We start from the raw sequence: 25,000 nt of genomic DNA on the forward strand, positions 1-25,000 counted from the left end.
ATAACATTCTGTTTAAAAAAAAACAAAAAAAAAACATGCAAAAAGACATTGTCTGAAGATCGATCCTCGGGTCAGTGTCTAAATGTAAGGGTGAGTGGTGTTGTATGAAAAAAGAAACTTCATAATTTCATTCCCAATGACTGCATTTTCATAGACGTAGTATGGTCATGGGTCCAGAGTATTCAGTCTCTTTGTGTTCCCATCTAGTAGCTTAAAGGCTCTCGAGAGTATGGATGAATAGTATGCCATCGCTTCTATGTACAGTAGCAGTCATCCGACGTTGGTGCACCCAACCGAAAACCAAACATTAATAAACACATTTCCTTCATCTGCCTATATGTCTGAGTGTGTGTGTGCATGCGTGTGTGTGCGTGTGTGTGTGTGTGTGTGTGTGTGTGTGTGCGTGCGTGCATGCGTGCAGTGCACATGTGTACAGGTGTGTCTATTTTATTTGTACTTTTAGAGAAAAATCAAATATACAGCCAGTAGTAAATGGAAACATTTTCAACCCTATGTTTTATTGTAAAGAAACGTTCAGTTTTGATAGGGCATGTGAAAGAAGATTTAGATGGTAATCTGCAGTCTAAATTGAATTATAGAACACTGTTCTCTGCCATTTAAACACATAGCATATCTAATTTATTTAAATACTTATTTATGATGTTTTAAAAATGTACCTCGCTATGGCTGTGAAATGTATCATAAATCATATGCTGTACCTTAGAAAAGGAAGCACATATTGAACAACAATTCAGTGGTTTCTCACCTTTTATTATAAAAAAACAACAGAAGGAAATCATTTCAACTTATTTTACAGTTACCAATTTAGATATATCAGCATTAAGTTATGTTGAACAGCTTGAAACAAATACCGTGTAAACCATGAGCTTCAAATGTGTGCCAAGTAAATAAACAGCAGGTACATAAATATAAATAAAAGTTTTTTTCAAAGCAATATTACATAAAAAAAAAAAAAAATCATAGCATAAATATGGTTCATTGTTTAGCAAAACTCCCTCTTGTCGCGCAAGATTCCCCGCCATATTCAAAATACCTTGCATTATCAACATTATTATCAAATCTAAAATATGATGCCCAAGAAACAAACAAAAAAAGTCAAGTACACGGTACCATCCCTGTGCGTCAGCAGATCCTCGCATGCAAAACCAATGCCTAGTTTAGGGTAGTCTTTCTGCGGAGACACGTGGAATGTGAAACACAGAGAAGGCAAACTCAAACATTTGCATATTATTTAGTCTAACTTCAACTCAAACTTATGATGGCATGTTTTACATATGTGTCATAAAACATGGTAACAGTAACTTACTCTATCCAAAAATAGTTCAAAATAATTTTTGTTGGATTACTACTTTTTTGTGTATCGTGTTGTATTGAAATTGTTTACATGACAAAATGCCAGCTTCTTCAGATGAGTCTTGTGTTGTTTTTATGTTACAAACAGATAGTAATATTGCTTATTGCCTCATGGTTTCAAAACGTAAAGAGCAGGGAGAGGTGTGTGACACTAAAATGAACATAAGACAGTAGAATGACTGAGTGTCGTTGCCGTACTGACCACATATTGTTGTTATGCACGGTATGTTCTTGAGTGAAATGCAGCTAAAGCGCTAGGTTTACTTTGAACCACTCCCTTCCCTCACTTTCTCTCTCCCTCCCAAAATATGCTAACAATGAGTGGCATCTCTTCTCGTGTACCCAGTTTATATCTCATTTGATTCTCTATGACCCTCGTCATCCCCACCCACTCCAAAAAATACAGACTGCTATGTAAATAAAATGAAAATTATAAATGTTAATATAACAAAACAAAAAACACCAACTTAAATACATAAAATCATATCCACTGATGTCAATTCTCCCCCTTTCTCTGCAAGAAAATGTCAAATGATTGACACCTGCTTTTGTGTTGAATTTTATGTGGGCTACCTTGTTTACGTCCCACTTCCTTTACCGTGACAGTCTATAACTAAATTACCAAGAGGGTGTTTAACATAAGAAAGTGAGACACGTTCCTAAAGCAAAACCCTAATGAACTACCGAGTCATGGTAATCGCTTGCCAACTGCGTTGCCCTTTAGCGCAACATCCATACATTTGCATTTCATTTTCAGTGAAGTATAATTGTTGCATGTCTCACATTGCGTAATGCATATCGAAACAGACGTAGAAAGAAACTGCATACAGCAACACAACCCAAAAGAAAAGCAGCACTGTGCAAAACTCAATTTCCTGCTGATCATGTTTTGCAATACATCATAGACTCGGGGAAATGAAATACTCTCACAAATGATCGGTCACTTTGAATTGGATTAAAGGAAGTGGCCTAGAAAAAACATCTACATACTCGTTACACATGAGTTTCTCGTTTGGCGGATGGACGCCATCGAGCGGATGGGCACCATCACAACGGCAGACGTTCAGACAGACAAGAGACTCTGTGTGCTGAAACGTGGACTCGGAAATGGAGCCTGGTGGAGGATGGCAAATGGCAGGTCAGCACAGACGCAATGATCAAACGTTTACACACTAAAACTAACAGTATCGGAGCATTTGCACAATAAGCTCCCCCCAGTATTCACAGGGGGGGAAGAAACAGATTCATCCTCTCAGTCCCAGTATATAATGCTTACAGTATTTATACTTCAAATCAAAACAGGAGAGAAATCAAACGTGTCCTGTAGCAGTGATGGCAATTTGTGCATCTGGCATACAAATGTGTACTGTATAAATGTTGGCTATATATATTTTGTCTGCTGTTTACAGTATTATATTTCACAGTCTGGAACATAGTATGGACTTCAGGTAGAATGGGAAAAAAAAAATTGTTTACTCTTTTTTTTTTTTGTCATATTCTCTTCAAACTGCATAAAATTGAACTTATATAATACTTAAGAATTTTGAATTCCCCAACTATTTGCGTTGGATGTCTTTTACATTTTTTATTGTTCCACCATGTGTTCCACCTTCTATATCCCCTTCTAAGAAGACTTTGGGTTTTCTGCTCCTCTGCTGATTTCAAAACAGCTCAGCTGCCATCTTAGGGGAGTTGATGTAGACGCACTGGGGTCCAAAGTCTCACTGATGGCAATGTTGGGCATCTCTCATGGATATCTCACCAAAGGAGCCAAAAGGTCCACGTCCTCTCCTGACATCTTTCACATTTGTATATCCCTCCTTTTCCTCTCTGTTCACTTTCATTCTCTCTCTCTCTCTCTCTCTCTCTCTCTCTCTCTCTCTCTCTCTCTCTCTCTCTCTCTCTCTCTCTCTCTCTCTCTCTCCCCCCATTTCCATTTGTCTGCTGTACTTGAGTTGAGCTTTGGGACTGTACCCACACCCTGCAGCAGCTGCCTCCCCTGTTCCCTGGTCTGGGCCTCCTCCCCTTCCTGGGCCGAGTCCCTCTCCTGTTCCAGCTCTCAGTAGCGGTTCTGGTGCTCGTAGTGCCAGCGGTTGAAGTCGATGTTGAACGCCACAATACTACCAGATGCCATGCCAGTGATTAGAGTCCTGTGATGGGGGGGAGACAAAAAGATCAAAGTAAGGAGAAAGCATGACTCAAGTTTATGTTTGTGTGTGTGTGTGTGTGTGTGCTCACACGTCTTACACGTACACTGACATGTGACCATGCCTTTAGCACTTACTAGGGGAATTCTGCAGGAATAACAGAGCCTCCTGTTACACTCCCCCCCCCCCCTCCTGATAAAGAATTAAGCTCCGCTTAGGGGGTGTGCAGTAAAAGTGACTGTAAATTACGGGGCCCCTCTGGTGCCTCGAGGGCTCTGCTGAAACACAAGGGGCCCCTCCAGCAGCACTGGGGCCTCTGTCCCTGTGCCTGCGGCACTCAGGGGGCAGCAGACCCACATCGGCCAGGGTCACACTGAGGGAACACAGCCTCAGGACAGGCAGTGAAGAGGGCGTCTGGGCCATACCACCACACCGCTGTAAACTAACTAACTAATGCATTCCCACACTGCACACTGGGTGTAGCGGCCAGGATAAGAAAGGTTAACGACATGCATCACTATACGGTCGTGTAGGACTATGCTTGGTGGTGATTTTCTAATTCCCTTTTTTCATTTCACCACAGGACGTTACAGATGAGATGAAATGAACATAAACTTTAAATAGCATACATTCCTGAACTGCAAAGGTTAAATATCGGTTGCAGGTCAGAAACATGCTGAGCGAGCGGCATACTGCCAGTGTATGTTCTGGTGAGTCAGAATAACTCTTGGAGGCAATGGAAAACTGTGTTGCATTTTTACTTTGATAATAAAGGATTTTATGTGTGCTTAGATCGATCTAGTGTGACTGCAGCAAATTAAACACATCTGCTGGATTGGTGCATTATCAGGGTCAATCCACTCCAGAGTACAGCTCCAGCAATGCGTGTGTGTGAGTGTGTGTGTGTGTGTGTGTGTGTGTGTATCCTGTAAAGTACAAAAATATCACTTTTCTGTCTTGCTTTTTGTTGATGATAGGAGACTGGATTATTTTATTCACTGTCTGTGTTAAGCATCATTGTGAAGCCTATGTAGCCATTTGGAAACATATTTTGTTGACTTACATGATCGGTCGATTTAGTAACCGATTTAGCGTCAATGTTATGCTGTCCAACAATATAGAGATTAGATTAAATGTCTCTCAGACGTTGAAAACCAAGATGCAGGTTACATTTCAAAGAACGAAGTAGCAGAACGCCTTCCGCGAAACAATTTCCATGCAACACATACCTTTTTAATTACCCACACCTAAATGAGGCGTGGGTCTGCCCTCGAAGGCACATCTGTGCGCTAGTAATCTAAATAGCTTCACGCAATACCCTTCTTTATTTTCTGAGTAGGAACCCGTGGTGTGCATCTATCAAATTAGGGCCCATTGTCTCTATGGTAACCAGTTTCTATTTAAGGCAAACAAAGGGGGGGCGGGAATGGATGCTCTTTCTCTGCCTCCCCTCACTCCTAAATGCACAGTGACAACCATGAAATGAGTAAGGCCTCATCTACAGCCTTTTCATCTGCAGCCTGAGCCCCCATCCCCGCCACCACCGTATCTCACACTCAACAAAACGACACACTTCCCGAGAAAGGGCCGCCCGCGCGTCCCGGCCCATTTGTCATATTTCGTCGGGGCTGGCGTCGGAGCGGGGAGCTATTTGTTGCGCGGCAGTGACGGTGGCCGGCTCACCTCTGGTCGTGCGACAGGTCCATGGCGCGGACACCGGCGTCGCAGCCGGGGTAGATGTAGAGCTGTTTGAAGTCGCAGGCCTGCCACACCTCCACCACGCCGCTGTCCCCGCCCGTCACCAGGTTCTGTCCGTCACTGCTCAGGAGGATGGCCTAGAGGAAAACGTTTAGGGTTACTACGGTGATATAGCCCACCAAGACACAAGCTAACACTGGGGCCCTTCACTGCAATCTCAGGAAAAATCTAAGGGGCTGTACACAACAGTGAGGACTGAGTTTTTGCGAAAATGGAAACGTTTTTGCCTTTCATCCACATGACAACGGCGTTCTGGAGGCCTGAAAATACACATTCTTGAAAAAGGGTTCTAGAATTCAACCTAGCTGTAGGGTACATTATTTAGGCTGCATTATATTTCTGTTTGTAACAGACTGTTGACGAAACCCTGACACAGAGGCTACTGCAGCTTTTCACTAGTTGTTTTCGTATCTGAGTAGACGAGAATAAGTTCTCAATGTTGTCATATGGATGTGAAACATCTTGAAAATGCAAATGAAAAAAAAAACGATATGTTTTTTAAAACATTCTGTTGTCGTGTGGACGGCCCCTAAGGCCAGGAGAGTTATGCATGTGATCTACAAAACAGCCACATTGTCCTGAAGGGGAACTTGCGTATTTCTACACAAGATTCTGGATGGGTGCTTATAAGGACAGACTACAGCTTCTAAATATAAATGTGTCCACCACAAAACAAATGATCCAAAATAACAGTCTTTTCACCCCTAGACCTATCACCCCAATCATCGGATAGGATCCATGAAAAACACTTCTTCTATGGTCCTTAAGCTGAGTAAGCTGAGAAGCCTTTAACGACCACATTCAAATCTTTTGCAACATTCCATTTTCTTTATCTCCAGAATGTTCACAGGAGTCTTTTTTTTGTGTTGATATAAATGGGAGAAATATGCTGACTATGAACAGTCACTGTTTGTAAACTTAAAAGTAAATTTCCTCTTGGCAGCTGTAAATGAATCTTCATTGTTCTGAACTCATGAATGCATGACTGTCTGATAGTTTCTGACACGCCTTGTGACCCCATCCGCTCTTATATTTCAGCGTGTGTTTTTCTCACAGGGGTTTCAACTGATCTGATAAAAGTCTCTCGTTTTCTGCTTCCTCTCGTACCCTTCTCTCCTCACTCACTCACATTTCTCCAGGACAGAAAGGGGGTTGCGAAACCACATTACAAGACTGAAACTCCACTATCTCACACTGCCCACTTCATTCCAAACATTACTGTGCTTCAACTGTGACAGCATTATAAACTATTCTGTGTGAGAGATGTGAGATTAAGTAAATAAAAGCAGTGTACGATGAGTGTGTGTGTGTGTGTGTGTGTGTGTGTGTGTGTGTGTGTGTGTGTGTGTGTGTGTGTGTGTCTGGGGGGGGGGGGGGGGGGGGCGGCCTGGCTCACCCGTGTGGAGTCGGTCAGCTCCATCTGGGCCAGCAGCTTGCCATTGATGCTGAAGTTGCAGAAGCGGCCCCTGTCGTAGTAGATGATGCAGTGGCCCTCGCTGGAGACGGAGATGAGGCGCGGCAGGGCGCACAGATCGGTGCCTTCCAGGGCCCGCAGCAGGTCCCCGGTGATGGTGTGCACCAGACACGGACCCTCTTCAGGACGGCGCACACACACACACACACACACACACACACACACACACAAACACATAAGGAGGCTAAAACTGGATCTTCGGGGCTTCGACAGGATGTGAGGGTAACACACACATAATATGTTTATTGCTGGGCTGTTCCACTCACCCCTGGCTCCACTGATGACGAGGCCCAGTTCGGCACACACAGACACACACACCACCTCGTGGTCGTGACCCGTCAGCACTGCACGAGGAGCCGGGTAGTCACCTGCACACACACAGCGGAGAAATGAGACTTCAAACACGAGGAACTGATCATTGTCAGGGGGCCAGTCTGTGCAAGATCAGAGCAGCAACCCTTTTTTAGATTCAGCCTCGATTTGAGGAGTCATCATGATAAAACACTGAGAAAAGAATAAAAAACCTTCCTCATCTCATCCTCCTTCCTCCGTAGAAAATGCTTAAGCCCTTGCTAAACCCTAAGAGCTCATACCACAGAGCTACTTTCATCAATAGAAAGGTAGGAGAATGCCAAATGCTTCACACTTCCTCTGAGACAACTTAGCAACATTGTCTGTAGATATAAAAAAAGAAAAATCCCTCTAGCATGTTGCACACTTGGGAGGTAGCTCACTTGTTTCAGAATCCCAATCCATCTTTCTTTAGCTTACGTTTATCTCCTCATAATGATTTATAACCTGTTGTGTGTGTTGAGTGAGTGTTCGTGGCCCTATTCTCAACAGGAGAAACAAAAGACCCAGAAGTCAGAGTGTTTGTAAGAACGTGTTAGTGTTTGTTAGCAGCGGGGTGCGTGTTGTGTGGTGCTGCGTCTTGTCTGCTGGTGTGTGGTGTGTGCGTGTTGTGTGGTGCTGCGTCTTGTCTGCTGGTGTGTGGTGTGTGTGTGTGTGTGTGTGTGTGTGTGTGTGTGCTGACTGTCAGACCCAGTGGAGTTGAGCACTAAAGCTGGCCTCACGGGAGCCTGTGCCTGACACACGCCTGCTGCCTCCACCCGCCCCTTTAATTGTCATGGAAATAAAGAGTGTGTCACTGCGTGTCAGCTGGATGTATGTGTGTTTGTGTGTGTGTGTGTGTGTGTGTGTGTGTGTGTGTGTGTGTGTGTGTGTGTGTGTGTGTGTGTGTGTGTGTGTGTGTGTGAGTGTGAGTGTGAGTGTGAGTGTGAGGCGCATGTTTTCATGTCGATATGTATGTCTACATACATCTGTGTGCACACTTATTTAGGCATTTGGTGAGTGTGTGTTTCATGTATGTTTGGTGTGTGTGTGTGTGTGTGTGTGTCACATGAGGCCACAGGCGACTAGGCTTCTCCTTCTCTGTCACATGATTGATGAGGAGAAGGGGAGAGGTTAGTGGGCTATTTCCAAAAGCACCTGACCACACCCACACCAGCTGATGGGCGTGGCAGTCTGACACACAGACACACACACAGACACACACACACACACACACACACAGACACACACACACAGTTCCATCATGCTGTGCGACAGCTCTGCTCTGCGATGAGCCCCATCACACTTTGTATCACTGAAAACTAATTTATATACCCAGCTTGGGAAACAACATCAGACGTAAATATATATCAGGCTGAGAATTCACACCGTCTCTGATTTATAGCAGGCTCAGATTTTCCATTCCTCGTGAATCTGAATATTCCCAAACTTTCATCAAACTTACATGATTCATAAGAAGTGCCATTACAAACCCAGAGGCCCCTGATAAGACAGTTTAAATCACTGGGTACTACTGATGATATGCTCATGTTCCACAGCTCACAGTAATAGAACAGACAGTTTAAAGCACTGGGTACTACTGATGATATGCTCATGTTCCACAGCTCACGGTAATAGAACAGACAGTTTAAAGCACTGGGTACTACTGATGATATGCTCATGTTCCACAGCTCACAGTAATAGAACAGACAGTTTAAAGCACTGGGTACTACTGATGAGACGCTGATGTTCCACAGCTCACAGTAATAGAACAGACAGTTTTAAAGCCAGGGACTCATATGAAGGAGAGCTTAGCTACAGCAGAAAACATGGTGGCAGTTTTCACTGGTGCCTTCAAAATGTAACCAAGTTATCTGAAATCGATGAAAAAAAGTTGGCAAGTAAAATACTTATCTTAGCAAACGACCTCTGCAGATTCACGGGCGAGTGAACGCACAAGTCAATGAAGTTTAACGCTCTCGTCCAAGTGGAACTGCACAACAAAGCAGAGGCCCTCTGGTGTAATTAACTTGATTAGTAGAATAAGGTGCAGCGCTGTCATTAGTTATGGAGATCAATGGGGGGGGCCTTCACTGCTGGAGTAAGCACGGCCCTCTGGAGGAAACTACCGCAGCCGCAAACACTCTTTTCACCACAGTCCCTCCACTTCAGGTTCAGACGCACTTACACCGTTACTCGGACAAGGCCTGCTCTTTTGAAGCAAGGAGAGAGGGAAGTGTGCAGTAGTGCATTTCCATCTACTAATATTTGACCTAAAACTAGGCTACTCTTCTCAACTGAGGGCTGTGAGATGTGCCATTATACCATTTTATTTACAGCTATAACATGAGAGATTTATGAGCTTACAGGAGCTGTCCACAGTACGTGGGTCTGACATGGGTCATGTCACTATGAGGTGTGTTAGACACTACATCCATCTGACACCACTTTGAGAACCTGTTGTGTGCAGTGACAATCAATACAGAATCTGCCACCGTAGCCTAAGAGTGCGCGAGTGCTGACTCTCGAATAAATGTCTATCTCTTCCAGCGCCAAACCTCCCTTCGCTGGGGAACCGGGGGTAGCGATCGATGGAGGGGGTCCAGGGCCAGCGCTGCCTGTCAGCCCCGCGTAGAGCAGCAGGGATGGGGGACGGGACATGTGTCAGGCCCTGGCTCTCTGGGGACCGGGAACAGAGAGGGTCCACAGAGGGGCTCTCTGCAGCTCACCTGCCCTCACCTCACCTCGGCCTCACAAAAGAATTCAATCAGGCCGCCACCGTGGGCCCTCTCCAATACTGGCACGCTGAAGGGGGGGGTCCCAGGGGCCAAGACTGAGTGTGCAGCCACAATTACTTTGAAAAACAGCCACACACACACACACACACACACACACACACACACACACACACACAATACAGGTCTGAAAAGCAAAGGGTCTGATTGAGCTGAAAGTAATTTTAATTATCAGCCGTTTAAAATAGATGCCGCGGAGCTGGCCCCCTTTTCTTCCCGCAAGCCCGCAAAATCAATTTCTGCCACCGCCACTGCCCGGAGGGAGCCAAACACTATCCAGGACAGGACAGGGTGGAGAGAGAGAGAGAGAGAGAGAGAGAGAGAGAGAGAGAGAGAGAGAGAGAGAGAGTGAGAGTGAGAGTTCTCTGAATATTCACACCACGTCCCCATTCCGCCCCTCGGAGCGGTGCCTTTGTCAGGAGTATAACACGCATGAAATGACCCCGCATGCTCCCGAGGCTCTCAGGGGGGGGGCCAGGGGGTACTGCAATGACCTCACGGGGGTGGAAACGGAATGATACCGCGTCGTTACAGCCATGACCGCGCCACTTGACACCTTCACGGGTCGAGAAGACTGAGACTAAATCCTGTGTTTCACGATGGAATGTTCTAGACGAAAAATTCAGATTAAATTCAGTTGTGTCTGGGACTTTAAATTCAGATTGAATTCAGGTGTGCCTGCTGTATGTACTTTTCTTCTGAACTTTGCTGTATGTACTTTTCTGACTGTGTGCTTTGTGCTCCAAATGCCCCGGATCCTCGTATCAAGTTCAAAATACAATGATCATTTGGATCATAGGATAAACATCACCAAAACTTTTCACAACAATATACGTATCTAAAATATAAAAATATATATTTTTTATGTTTTTTTCTCCTTGAAATACAAAAGACAGAGAAATGCCCTCAGGAACCCTAAAAAACACTGTTCTTGCTATAGCACTAAATAGCCACTAGAGTGCACTCTAGTGATCACTTCTGTGTTTTGCTTCCCAATCGGTCCGCTGTACTGCTTCCAGCAATTTGCCCGGCAGTCTGTCTTTGGGCCTCCAGATACATTACACTACATGTAATTGTGTTTACAGTCATTACGCACAAGGCCAAACAAAACAAATAGGACACCCAACTTCCATTCCCGATCCTACGCATCTGTCTATATGATTAAATGACAAACACTGTTTTTACAGCTCACAAACAGTACAAGAAAAATCTATGAAGCCTGTTAGAGAGACGGCCCCAACAACCTCATCTAGCACAGCTGCTTGCGAGGATATAATATAATTTGATCATTACTAGAACACATTCAGGAAGAGATTTTCCAGGATCTGCACTCTGCCTGTGCTAACGGCTCCTTCTTGGTCTGGTGGAAGGTGCACGGTAAGCACTATTGGTGCTAATATCTTGGGAAATGTGCTTTCCTCTCTTGGATACTTGAGTGGATCTGTGTGCTGCTAATTGGAGGCAACCATGCTGAAATTCTTAATTAACTGTCTGAGCCGCTTGAAAGTTAATTATAAAACACTCACACCTAAACCACAGTTCCTGACACATGGAAACACAGGATTTCACACACACATACACACACGCACACACACACGGACACACACACACACACACACACACACAGCGATATACTGATTGTTAATTTGTTGTTTGCAGTTCGGAAGTCCAATAATTGGGGCATTGAAATTAGAGACATGAAAATTAGAGACTTGACAAAAGTATCACAAGTTACAAATCCAGAGCTCATTAACAGTGAACAAAGATAATACTCTGAACTGTAAAAAAAAAGACCTCCAAACTGATCAAAATTAAGTAATGAATGAAATCAGCTTGATAATGAACAGACCCTCGTCATAAACTGATTCCCCATGACAACCACACTTTGTTTGTGTACTTCTTTGACTCTGTAATAGACCTAGGCCTGATCAATGGATCCCGTGTCTCTGATGTGATTTGTGGATGTGTTTTATAATATTGTCATTTTCTATTATTGTCCTACAGAGGCCATTCACAAAGGAGGTGCCTCTTACAATGCCTCTGTATGGAAAACACAATTGTTTAGTAGCCATCGATATGAACCACACAATGATGAAAATGATCTATGTAGACTCAAGCGGGTGTATTGTGTTTTCCTTAATGGGGCACTCTGTCAGACACAGATGAAACGGGAGAAAAATGCTCTCAGAGATAGCATTGCCTAACAGAACAAAATAAAAATGTTACTGTTTTTTTAATACCTAGGACCAAAAGGGGAAAGGGAAAATAAAAAAATACCATCTGTGGCATTTAACGGAGAAAAAAACAGATGGTTTAATTACATCGCACATACGTTTGAGTTAGAGCGAATAAAAACGAGAGATCCCTGTGTTATGAGTATTATGCTATGATAAATATCACTGGGATGCATGGCATTTGTGTCAGCTGTAGCTTATGCACAGCTAATTCACTGGAGTTTGTGTTTCCTGTAACAAAGCTAGTTTGTACTGACAGAATGAACCTTGTCCATCCCGTTTCTTTCCCCAGGTTGTCATGACGGCGCTGCTGACTCACTGTTGTTGGGGTTGTCTCCGATGATGTGGTGGCGGCCGCTCCAGTACCACAGCAGCAGCGTGGCGTCTCTGGAGCCCGACACGATGTAGCAGTCGCCCCCGATGTAGGACTCGGAGCGGGCCAGACACGTCACCACGTCCCAGTGGCCAAACACAATCTGGGTGAGTTTGCCTGGGGGGGGGGGGGGGTACACATACAGGTGAGGCAGTAAACACAACACAGACACAAATAGAACTGGAGGCCAGTTTTAGTTTGTAGGTTCTGATATTAAGATCTTCATTTCTTACAAAGAGAGACCATTTCTAACACTGGTTCAAAATAAAGTATAACAGAGATTTCCACAAAGTAGTTTTGCTAAATGAATTCAATTTAAAGTCTAAATGCTGACTTTACAAGATTCATAGGACAACGTTAGTAGCAGACTGTTCAAGATATGAGATCTGCAGGAGGAAAATATAGTTAGATCCTCTATGGATCAGTTGGGTCACAAAGTACAAATAACAGCTCAACAATTACATCTTAAATAGCTTTCAGACATCCAACAATTACAAGAGAGCTGTAAAAGCATGTCATTTTCTGAGCAATTCCAAATGACTGATGGGCTTTCTGAAGGGAGCCTTTGAAAGCAAAATGGCTTCCACCTGCAGACGATCTTCGCCACTCAGTGCGCCATCAAAACAGCCCGCCAGCTCAGGTGGCACTGATGGAGATGACTCCACCACGGCCTATTTACACAGCGCTGTGTGTGTGTGTGTGTGTGTGTGTGTGTGAGGCCCCCCTCAGCAAGCGCTTACACACACTCCACCTCCTCCTGCAAAGCCGCTATTAGAGTAATTGAGAGGCTCAGTGGAGAGGAGCAATTATGTGGAATCTACCCGTAAAGGAGTAGAAGGCAATGTTTTATGAACGTAACCGCTCAGTGCTATTCTCCTGCCAATAGTTATGAAAATGGAGATTAGATTTTTGTTTTATCTGAAGCGTCACTGATGAACTGATTAGCAATTAGCACACACACACACACACGCACAGGCAGAGCACACTGGTATTCAGTAGTAAATCAATTAGCATTAACACACACACACACACACACACACACACACACACTCAGTGATAAATTGGTGCTTCAAGTGAACTGTTACAGCTAAATAAACCAACCACCACCGCGCAGGTTTTTCACGTGAAACATTTCTCAGGCGTGTCATTTCACACTGTCGATACAGCTCCCTCAGGACTTCAGTCCGCTAGCGTACCTGTCTCAGAGGAGTAGACCCGGAAGCTCTTGTCCCAGAATCCACACACCAGGATGTAGCGGTTATCGGCGGTCACCACAAAACAGTGGGAGTTGATCTGAATGCTCTGGTCCACCAGGTCAGTGATCTGCCTTTTGTTCACTCCGGAGTTGTTGGCTAGACAAATAAGGTACTCGTTAGCAGTGATTAGACACCAATTATCACTTTGTGTGATTGCTATCAGCTGCTCAGTTGCATGTCGTCCTGTCATCTCCTAGTCAGCAATGTGAAGATTTATTTATTTTATTACATTTATTTTCAGTAAAGTTGTTATGCTCACCAATCAGAGAGTCCATCTCTATGGGAAGATGATGGGCTTGCTCAAGGGAGTAGCCAGGTGCTCCTCGAAGACCTATGGACACATGCCGACACACACACACACACACACACACACACACGGGCAACCACACATACAGTAAACACAGCCAGTGAATGAGATGCCTTTCTGTCACAATACACAAAACATACACATGCTTTCTATCAGCCACCCACTCACACTAACACACACACACACACACACACACACACACACACACACACACACACACACACGCTCCGATTGCCAAATTCAAGGCTGGTTAGTGACCTCCAGCGTGACCGTGGGGAGGATTTGGAAGGCCACCAAGAAATGATTTCCACACGGCGCTTTTATTGATTTCTTTTTTAGCCGACCTGTCAGGGGCAGTGCAGAACTATTACCCCCCAGAGTCCAGCCACCGGGGCAGAGAAGAGGGCGGCCAGAACTATGACCCCCCAGAGCCCAGCCACCGGGGCAGGGAAGAGGGCGGCCATTTTTGAAGCTGGAACAACACGCTGAGAAAATGTGGCCGCCTTATTATGGCCATTATTGCAGGAGACTCCAAAAACATTATTTCTCCCCTCCCAGGCAGGAGAAGGAGCAGGGCTTGCGCACCTGCGATCGTTAGCGTCTGAGCACCGCGCCGGCCGACGCGGTGGACATTTTTGGTCAGACGCTCGGCGCAGCCTGGCGGTGACAGATGGGCAGGTGTGAGCAGACTCGTGTATGTATGTGTGTGTGTGTGTGTGCGCGGACATATGTGTGTGTGTGTGTGTGTTTGCGTGTGTGTGTTTGGGAGGGGGGGGGGGGGGGGTTGTAGGTGAGCCCATTTACCTCCCATATGCCTGCTGCCTGCCACCTCCTCACGCCACCTCTACCTTACTCCGCCACAGCCTGGTGGCCTCTGACCTCAAGGTGGGCCGGTTTCCTGGGGAAAGGGGCTCGTGGGTAATGTTGTTCCCCCACGTAGAAGTGGGAACATGTGGGAGAGCTGGGGCTGCAAACCCCCAGACAGCACCTGACTCAGGAGTGGGCCTGCAGCTAATCGGGTGTGAGTCTGATTGATCCACTGGTTCCATGCCAAGTCAGGGCCACCTCATTCCGGGGCAAGGTGTGACCTGCCCAGCAGTCCTACCCAACACTCCACTGCTTTAACACACACATGACAATGCATGGACTCTACCTTAAGAATGTCAGTGTGGAATGTGGAATCTGAGCAGTGCATGTATGTGTTAATGTTTGCATGTACGGCATATGTATACAACTGCATAACTGACATTTTGAGTGCAACAGAGAAAAGCAATACATGGATTTTACATAAGAACAGCAACTCATTGGGGTGGCATGTAAGGAATGCATACGTGTATATATGTGTGAATTTATATGTATGTAGGTGCAGAGGTTGCTGCCATTTTAAGTGCATACAGCTTGTAACTGCATAGTAGAAAGTGTGTACAAAGTGAGCCTGTGTGAGTTGCCATCCGGCCATTCTGTACTCACCCACGGTGTTGTGCCAGCGGTTGACGGCGAACAGGCGGCTGCAGGTGACGGTGACGGCGGCGGGGATGGCGAGGTGCGGCAGCGTGTTGGCGGCCACGTGCGTGACGGGCGAGTTGGAGGGGAACTTGAGCACCATGATGACGTCCTGCTGCATCTGGTCCTTAAACATCAGCGGACTCTGGGGAAGGAAACACTGTTGAGCAGAACAGAGAGAGGAGGAGAGGAAGCAGAAGAGAGGAGGAGAGGAGACCCAAGAGGAGAGAGGGGAGAGAAAGAGAAGAGGAAGAAAAAGAGAGACAGACCAAGAAAGATTCGGGAAGGTACAGGAGAGAAGAAAACAGGCAGAGGAGGAAGAGAGAAGGGGGGAAGGGAGAAGGGAGGGAAGAAAAAGAGGAAGAAGAAGAAAAGAAGGAGGAATTGGAAGAAAAATAAGAAAAGGAGCAGGAGGCCAAAGAAGAAGAAGAAGAAGAAGAAGGCACGGGAGGAAAGATGAGGAGTTGGCAGGAGTAGAGGAGCGCGTGGGATGATAAGGAGAAGGATGGAGGAGATGGTGATAGAGAGTGGGAGAGAAGGAAGAAAGAAAGAGAGGAACAGAATGATGAAAGGCCATTAGTGTGGAGGCTGAGGGTCAGACGAGGGGCTGACAGAGGAGGAGAGAGGATCAGAGAGGGGGCCCTTCATCTGGACCGGGAGCTGATCTGAGACCAGGACCAGGACCAGGACCAGGACCAGGACCAGGACCAGGACCAGGAGCTGATCTGAGACCAGGACCAGGTCCAGACGAGCAGCCACGGAACATTCTGGACACGTCAGACAGGGAACAGCTTATGAAGGGGAGAGAGGGGAGAACGACGAGTAAACAGGAACATGAAGGGTCAAAGGCACTTTCACATGTACACAGTATATGGAAGGCACGTGAATGGGAACACCTCGTCTAAGGCACGTTTGTGTGAACACACTCATTGCACATATGGAGTTTTATGACCTAGTTTTCAGGCACGGGTTATGCTCTCTGTATCTGGAGTTTCAGTAGTTTCATGTTTGATAACTACATCATGTTCAATTCGATTTTTTCATCATGACTTCATTAATGATGCATGTTTGTGTGTGTCTACATGTGTGTATATGTGAGTGTGTGTGTGAGAGAGAGAGAGAGTGAGTGTGTGTGTGTGTGTGTGTGTGTGTGTGTGTGTGTGTGTGTGTGTGTGTGTGTGTGTGTGTGTGTGCATTTACGTATGTACGCATGCATATATGCAAGTTTATAGTGTTTTTCTCTGCAAAAGGAAATTCTTCAGGGAGTTCAACAGAATACTGTGATATATTGTATTCTGGGGGGGGGGGGGGGGGGGGGGGGGGGGGGGGCTGCTATACTTCAGTAAGTTTACTGGGTTAGGCTCGCTCCTGCAGTGAGTGCATCAGCTGCAGAGTGGAGCAGTGGGGTGCAGTGAGTGCCTCAGCTGCAGAGTGGAGCAGTGGGGTTTGAGTGGCGGCAGAGGGCTGGAATCACACCCCACCTTCCCATATCACTGCCTCCTCAGCCACCACTCCACTCACATCTGCTCCTAAAGAGGCAGCGCCGCTAAAAGGCCTCCCTGGGATTTCACTCACACGAGCGGCTCGCTGGGAGAAAGGCAAGCAGAAAGAGAGAGAGAGGAAGAGAGAGAGAGAGAGAGAGGGAGAGAGAGAGAGAGAGAGAGGGAGAGAGGTCAGATGAAAGTGAAAGATAGAGTGAGAAAAAGCCAGAATGAAAGAGAGAAGAAGAGAGGGGGCGAGGGCGAGTGAGATAGAGAGAGGAGAGAAAAGAGACACGAGAAGAGAGAGAGAAGTCTGACAGTTATTCCAGCTCTCTCTCGCTCTCTAGCCAAATGGCCTCAGGTTGGTTGGAGGCGAGGATGGATAAGGCTGTAATTGGTGTGTGTATACATGTGTGTGTGTGTGGTTGTGGTTGTGGTGTGGGGGCTGGGATCACTGCAGCTCAGGTGGTAGATGCGAGCTCAGCCCCAGTGCCAAGCTAAGGTGTGCTTCTCCCACTGTAAATTGAAACAGACGGCAGAGAGAGAGCCTGCTGCAGCTTTGCATATGGCCTGCCTGAAATAACTCCATGTGACACAACATCTGGGCCCTCCATTAACATGCAGTTTTCAGTTACCTTGCGGGTCGTGATCTATGGGGTACGCAAAGACCTTGCTCAGGGGTGAAACAATGCTGTTGGCTCTGAATACATTTGCTGAACTTTTTTTGATAGCAGTTCCCTCTGTGATTGTGTGTGTGTGTGTGTGTGCGTGTGTGTGTGTGTGTGTGTGTGTGTGTGTGTGTGTGTGTCCTGCTAAACGGAAACTAATAAATGCAGTACTGCTCACACAGCAGAGGGAGCATCTCACTTCCTGTTCTGAAATGCCAAAACAGCAGGTTGGTGTTCTTTGTCAAAGAACAGACATCACACTAACACACACACACACACACACACACACACACACACACACACACACACACACACACACGTCAACATGCATGAGATATCCACCCCCCAACACCACTGCCGAAGCATACAGCACTGAGTGGGTTAAAGAAAGTTTCCCAGCATGCTGTGCGCTCTTACCAGGTGCATGGCGGAGCTGCGAGGAGGATGAGGCTCAATAAGCAACTGAGATGGCGTCTGTCCAAAAGCCTGGATCTGGGCTTCCATCGCCTGCAGGGCAAAGAGAGAGAGGAAGAGAGAAATAGAGAGAGAGAGGGAGAGAGAGAGAGAGAGAGAGGGGTGGGGGGTGGGGTAGAGAGAGAGAGGAGCTGCTGTCACATTCGATGTGCATCAAAGTGATGGGTCAATGCGCTCCTTGACAATGCAAGCAAATCCTAACTCAGCCGTGCCTCCAAGGGGGGTGGGGGGAGGCAAGGGTTGAGGGTGTGTTCCCAATCCGCCAGCCTGCCCCCCCCCCTCCCCCCATCTCCCCTTAACTCACCAACACCCTCACCCAGCCACCCCCCACCCCCACCCCCACCCATACACACACCACCACCATCCCACCCCCAGCTTTCTGCCTGCAGAGTCATCCAAGTGTTAGTATGGAAGAGACAAGCCGCTCCCTATTGGTATGCTTCACTTAACCATTCCCATCCAGCAAGGCTGCCCCACTCCTCCCCCAGCTACCCAGGCCCACACCCCCTCCCCACCACCCCCCCGCGGCCCAGCGCCCAGGCCCCGCCAAGCAGCCCAGCGCTAACCTGCAGTGACGGGCGGCCGGGACCCAGGCAGGCCCGCCCGCTTTCAGAGGTCATTGTTGTCTGAGACAAAGGATAGGAAAAGAACAAATGTGGCCGTGCGGCACTCTCCAAAACACACACACACGTGCGTCCATATACACACACACACACACACACGTAGAGGAAACACATGCATGCACACATGAAAACACACAGAGATGTAGTGAGTGCACACACACACACACACACACACACACACACACACACACACACACACATAGAGGAAACACATGCATGCACACATGAAAACACACAGAGATGTAGTGAGTGCACACACACACACACACACTGTAGAGACACATGCATGGGAAATAATGGGAGAAGTGTATGGGTCTCTAATGAATTATGGGTCCAGGAGCATCTGATTTGAGGAGAGAAATGGTGAGGAAGTGAATAGTCTGGACAGGGTTGGAAGTGCAGGAGCTATGGAGTATTTAGACAGAATACATAAGAAAATGTAGCTCATTCTATGTGATAATCTGCCTTAATATGGCAGGGAACAGGAGGAAGAGATGATAACAGAAAAGGAGGAAAGGAAAGAGGGGAAAGATGGAAAGGAGAAATGGAAAGAAAGAGAGAGATTGAACATGAGCCTGCATGAGGGGAAGTGATGGATGTGACTAGAGCTGCTCCCAGCATCAGAGGGGAGCTTGTAGATGTCCGTCATTGCCATCATGTGCTCGCTCACACACACACACACACACACACTTATGTAACACACACACACACACACACACACACACACACACACACACTGTTCACACAGAGCTGCTTCCAGCATCACAGCACAGGCTGTGGATGTCTATCACTGCCACCAAGCATTCGCTCTCTCTCTCACACACACACACACACACTCACATGCATGTACACACTCGATTCCAGCAACAGAGGGGAGCTTGTAGATGTCTATCACTGCCACAAGTCACAATGGAGGACACGTCTCGTCTCTACCCACGCCAGACATTCAGATGATATCACAATCCCCCCCCCCCCACCCACCCACACACACACTGCCACCATGCATACATCTACTCAGGAACAAACCTACACAGTAGCTACATGTAATGGTATGCATTGAGCAGCACTGCCAGGAGACAAGGCCATCAGTGGTACTTAAGAGGCATAATGGGAGAAGGTGGCTGAATGTACAATGTTAGCTCACGTTAGCGAAGTAAAGTAGTAACCCACACGCAGGCTCATTGTTACGCTGCAATTGGAACGCTCGTGTCGCCTAATTCTAAAACACACCGGTGTGACGGTACGCTTTTAAGGACAGACGGGGGCCGTCACACTGGTGTGACGCTACGTTCCTAAAGGTTAAAGCATGTTTGTGTCTTTCTCAACAGCATTTCAAATGCTTGCACCGGGCTGTTATCTCCCATATTCTGTATCCTTTTCTTGCACTGATGCGGAGCAGGCCCTTCATCTGCCGAGAGCTAGCCGTCACCCAGGCCTGTGTTCGTCTGCCTCGTCGTGCCGACCCGGCACCATGGGACCAACCCCTCGAGTCGGTTTCCGCGGCGAGGCGCCGGCCGTCACATTTGGCAACCATTACATGTCAGTCAGCGCCGCTTTCCCCCGCCGTCCATCAAAGCTGTAACCCGCTCGCTTTTACGACTCTTTCAGGTTAGGCAGGGGGCCGGCGGGTCACGGCGTCTGCTCAAATAAAGTAATCTGAGCTGGAGATCACAAAAGAGGAGGAGGTCTGGGGGGGGGGGAAGCCATGTGGAAAGCATCACTCTGCTTCATAAGGAAAACAGAGAAGAAAGATGGAAGGAAGAGAGAAAGCGGGAGGAAAAGAGGGGAAATTAGGATGTTTTTCCTGTTGTGGTTTTACAGCTCAGAGAGACAGAGTGCAATGAACACAAAAAAAAGGAAAAGAAATGTAGGAAATGGAGGTCGCACTCTAACTGTGCTTGAAGAAAGTAAATAAACTCAGGTGTAGAGGGTTTAGGTTAGCCTGTGTGGCATTCGCGGCAGCTGTTTATTTTTGTACTCTATTTCCTTTTTTTTAAGCTCTTCTGATCAATAGAAAAAAGGCCTGTGTGTACGAGCAAATGTCTGAAGATGGAGATTAGGACATAAACCACTTAAAAAACGAAACCTCAGGTCTTCAGAGTCAGAAAAAAAAACTGGCATGTCTGTGAAGAAAAAAAAATAACGAAATGCGCATCGGAGACTGAGATAAGGAAAACTAGCGAACAAGACGAGACCGTTCACCTGCCCTTCTGGGAGCCCCGGAGTTAGCAATCGCACAAGGTTATCTCCAGGTCACGTTTCCTCAAGGCTGTCAGAACACATCAATGACTCGTTTCACACCCTGCCGCACTAATCTCCATCGACACGTACCCCCCTCCAAAAAAAAAGTTGAGCTGCTTCGAAGATAGGGATCTCGAACACTTTAAAAGTCAGTTAATTAGTTTAAGCCACTTAGAGCTTCAGAGCCTGTGCAGTTTTTTTTGGGGCTGACAAGGAGGCTGGAAGCTTTTCGCTGCATGAGCCCAGATGTCGAATTCCCTCGCAGGCAAGCGATCGTCACGCTTGGATGAGTGCAAAACATCCATCACAACGCATCGGCTGTCAATCAGCGCCGCGACCCGTGGCTGCGTCAGACGGGAGGCCCTCGGAGGTGAAGGAGTCGAGCTGGAGTCTCGCGAGTGACGGTGACTGGTGATGGGAACGGGAGTCGGACAGGAGCTAACGCTGGCACAGGTCTGGCACGGATCCGGTATGAGTTTGCCGGATCTGCATCAGAGGAGGGTCGGACACGTTGCATAATCAGCCGTCCTCTGGAGAGCCTCGTCAGTAACGTTGTAGCGTGGGACAGAAATGCTGACTGACTGCACCTGGGGAGGGACTTTTGCCAGACTTATCTGTTGTCAGTTTTTACGCTTTGAGGTTTTCTGTTGGGGACACACTGACATACTGACCGACTATCTGGTCAGGACGGCAGCCGATTCTGGGCTAATTCCACGCCAAATCGAGGTCTCGTCCATTTCAGACTCAGCCGCTAACCGTTTTTTTTTTTGAAGATGAGGAGCCGGGGGCTTGTTCATCTGGATGCCTGACGGCAGGTGTTGAAGCCAAATGAACTAACGCGCACCTGGATGCTGCACCTGCCAATACCAGCAATGCGCAAACAGATAGTGAGTCAACTATGCGTGTGAAGGGCCCGTGTGAACGCGGTGTGTTTACGCATGTGTACTTATGCGTGAACAATTTCTCGGGCGAGGTTTCTTTGTAAGTCATCCGGATACTGTGAGGATACGCGCAGAGTTCCCTCTGTACTGCTTCCAAGGCATATTTCAAGAAGAAAAAAAAAGATGACAGGTTTCGAGAGGAATGTGCCAATGTCATTCCTCAACAATTCTATTAATAAAAGCAACCAAGCGGCACATGCCAATCAATCTAATAGAAACTCATGCCTTAATGTGGCACCTCCTGGCTGCTGTGTAATGTCGAAAAACAGACCCACGTGTTAAGGAGGATGAGCGCTTTAGAGGGATAATGCATAACTGACATGGGGCACTGCTGACATCTACATTAGGAAGATGACTTGAACTGGACCGCGAGACGTTCAGCAAGACATATCACCGCAGACAGTTCTTTCAAGAATACTCACAGCTTATTACGCCAGCTCATCTGGGAAAAGGTCGACAGAGGTGTCAAAGTGTTCCTTCTATTTCGAGTGCTTACGAGAGCATGTCACGAACAAGGGGTGTCCGTGGCAAAAAACGACTGTCTACATTATACGTTTTTACAAAAAAAGAGAGTTGACAAAAAACTAAACTGCTATGGTCGACTGCGCTGAGGAAACTTGATCGATTTTATTCTTCACTGGCCACCTAACCGCTTCCTTCCATTTTTTATTGTCATCCAGGCTCTCGGCTCAATAATAATAAAATAAAAAAAAGCGTCCGACGCATCATTTGTCTGTGGTCGCGGCGGGGTCCACATCAAGCGCCTCCTGTCATGTTTCCCTTTCACATCCCTACGCATGGCGTGCTGTCACGACAACCATCAACGCCACGGCAACTGCTTGTCCCCATCCACGCTCGGAGCTCGGGGAGGCTGTCACTAGGTGCCTTCGACCGGAGCTGAGGGACGCTTGTCACCAGAGTTTGAGAAAGCGGGTTTTAATTTGGCACAGAAAGAGGACCCCCATCTCTCTTAGAGCAAGCACTTAATCTCTTGATGGCTTGATGTGGCACTAGGGCCAACTTAACATGGGAGTTAGCAGTCTCATCTGTCACATGGGAGAGTATTTGTAAAACGACTGGAATTATGCTGTTCGACATCATACCTGTTTGGTTTATGTCAGGTGGCTCATCTAGCTAACAGACACACACCCCAGAGTTAGGGCTCCTGCATGTGAAGAAGATGCGGTCAGATGTGTTAAAGTACACAAGAGCTCACTATAAAGGACACACCAGTGAGGTTTCTTCTGAGGTGTTTAATGAATGAAGGTCACAGTGGATTTTAATATTTGTTTGCCTGAGCAATGATGTGTGTGAATGTGTGTTTTTCTATGTGAGTGTGTGTGTGTGTGTGTGTGTGCACATGAGTGCATGTGTGTTTCCGTCTGTTTGTGGGTTCATTAAGATGCCATCCTACTGGGTGCAGCACAGCGTGAGTTGGGTGTATGACAGAGGGCACTGTCACATCGCCGAAGAGGCAGGAGGGAGACGCACACTTCACTTACTCACAGACACTCACACACACAGACACACACACAGACACACACACACACACACACACACACAGACACACACACACACACACACACACACACACACACACTCACACACACACACACACACACACACACACACACACAAAACAGCAACTTCAAAACACACACCTTCTGTCTCAGCCCTCCGATTCAGACACCCTTTCTTTACGCTTGACCTTACGTGCTAGTTTCACACTGACAGGGAGAAAAATAAAATCACATAAAAACAAACCTCAACGCTGACACAACAAAGCCATCAAAATACCGGGTGTGCAGTTCAAGGTCTAAGTTTGTTCTGTCTTGTACTACACCCTTCTCTCGGATGGAAGGCTAGGGAGTCCGTTGACGCCAACATAGCCGCTATGGGGCCGGTATTTCATTTTTGCCTTCATGGTTTTGTGCTTCGCCCGTATTCCGTGGCAGAGATACACGTCGCAATACAACTGACCACAGTTAATGATGGCGACTCGCAATCTCTCTCCTCTGAAGCTAACAAATGTGGCCGTCATACACCATTGCATCTGGAAATGGTCGACAGCTCTGAGAAAAAGGAAGTGAGAGAGAGAGAGAGAGAGAGACGGAGAAGAATAAAGGACCATTTTCTATTGTCTTGAGAAAGTCGCAGGAGATGATGAAAGGCAAAGCTTCCTCCGTATTGTTTGATAATTAGACCCCCAGCTCCTGAGCGATTTGCATACTGGCCACTTGATAAATAAAGTCTCCCCTGGAAGTGACAGTATATAAATGACTTGTTTTTCAGACAGCAGATGGTGGATATCACAGGGGGAGAGAGGAAGAGAGGGAGCACGTGAGAGAGAGGGAGAGAGAGAGAGGGAGAGAGAGAGAGAGCGAGAAAGGAAAGACTGCATACCAGCTGCTGCAGTCTTGGCGGATTCTCACTGTTATCTGTTTTATTCCTCAATTAAGCCATTTGTGGCTGCTGGTTAAAAGTGCAGTGGACACAGAGTCTATTGATTAACTTAATCAATACCAGATTTACAGCAAGATAAAAGGCACTAATCTTGATGAATGAGATTTGAGGGAAGATCTCAGAATGAATTGGTCACTCTAAAAATGTGTGTACGACAAAATACATTGTTTTTATTCAATGCTGTAATTTGTGTTTAGATATATAGCATTCAGATTCTTGATTCTAATTGTGTATACGCTTTCCTCCTGTGCATTTCAAAGACAAAAACGTGTGCTTTTGTAAGTATATGATTGTCTTTTTTCTATTAATGATTACATTTTTTTATAGATATCAGACCTTTTCACAGGGGCTAAATAATTACATAATGCAGAACAACAGATGTTTTAATAATTCAATAAAGGTCTTTATCGTCTTAATCTTGCTATCTTGTTAACAAACAACAAAAGCATTTCTATTCATCTCTATTAGAGTATCTGTGGATGGAGGCACACGCTAGGTCAAAACAAAACAAAAATCCTCCACCTTAGACACAATATCCCACGGCCCGTCACAAATGAC

General features: G+C 46.6%; 1 protein-coding gene across 1 annotated transcript in view; it reads right to left on the reverse strand.

Moving 5' to 3' along the window:
* Positions 1 to 750: 750 nt before the first annotated feature.
* Positions 751 to 25,000, reverse strand: part of LOC105909260 (neurobeachin-like) — a 279,483-nt gene continuing 255,233 nt past the window's right edge. Inside the window, 9 exon segments of the mRNA XM_031573056.2 lie at positions 751 to 3,524; positions 5,205 to 5,356; positions 6,676 to 6,872; positions 7,020 to 7,121; positions 12,432 to 12,602; positions 13,682 to 13,837; positions 14,001 to 14,072; positions 15,519 to 15,696; positions 18,118 to 18,207. Of these exon segments, the coding sequence (XP_031428916.2) occupies positions 3,434 to 3,524; positions 5,205 to 5,356; positions 6,676 to 6,872; positions 7,020 to 7,121; positions 12,432 to 12,602; positions 13,682 to 13,837; positions 14,001 to 14,072; positions 15,519 to 15,696; positions 18,118 to 18,207 (1,209 nt within the window). The 3' untranslated portion in view covers positions 751 to 3,433.

Source organism: Clupea harengus, chromosome 9, assembly GCF_900700415.2.
Source record: "Clupea harengus chromosome 9, Ch_v2.0.2, whole genome shotgun sequence".
Lineage (NCBI taxonomy): Eukaryota > Metazoa > Chordata > Actinopteri > Clupeiformes > Clupeidae > Clupea > Clupea harengus.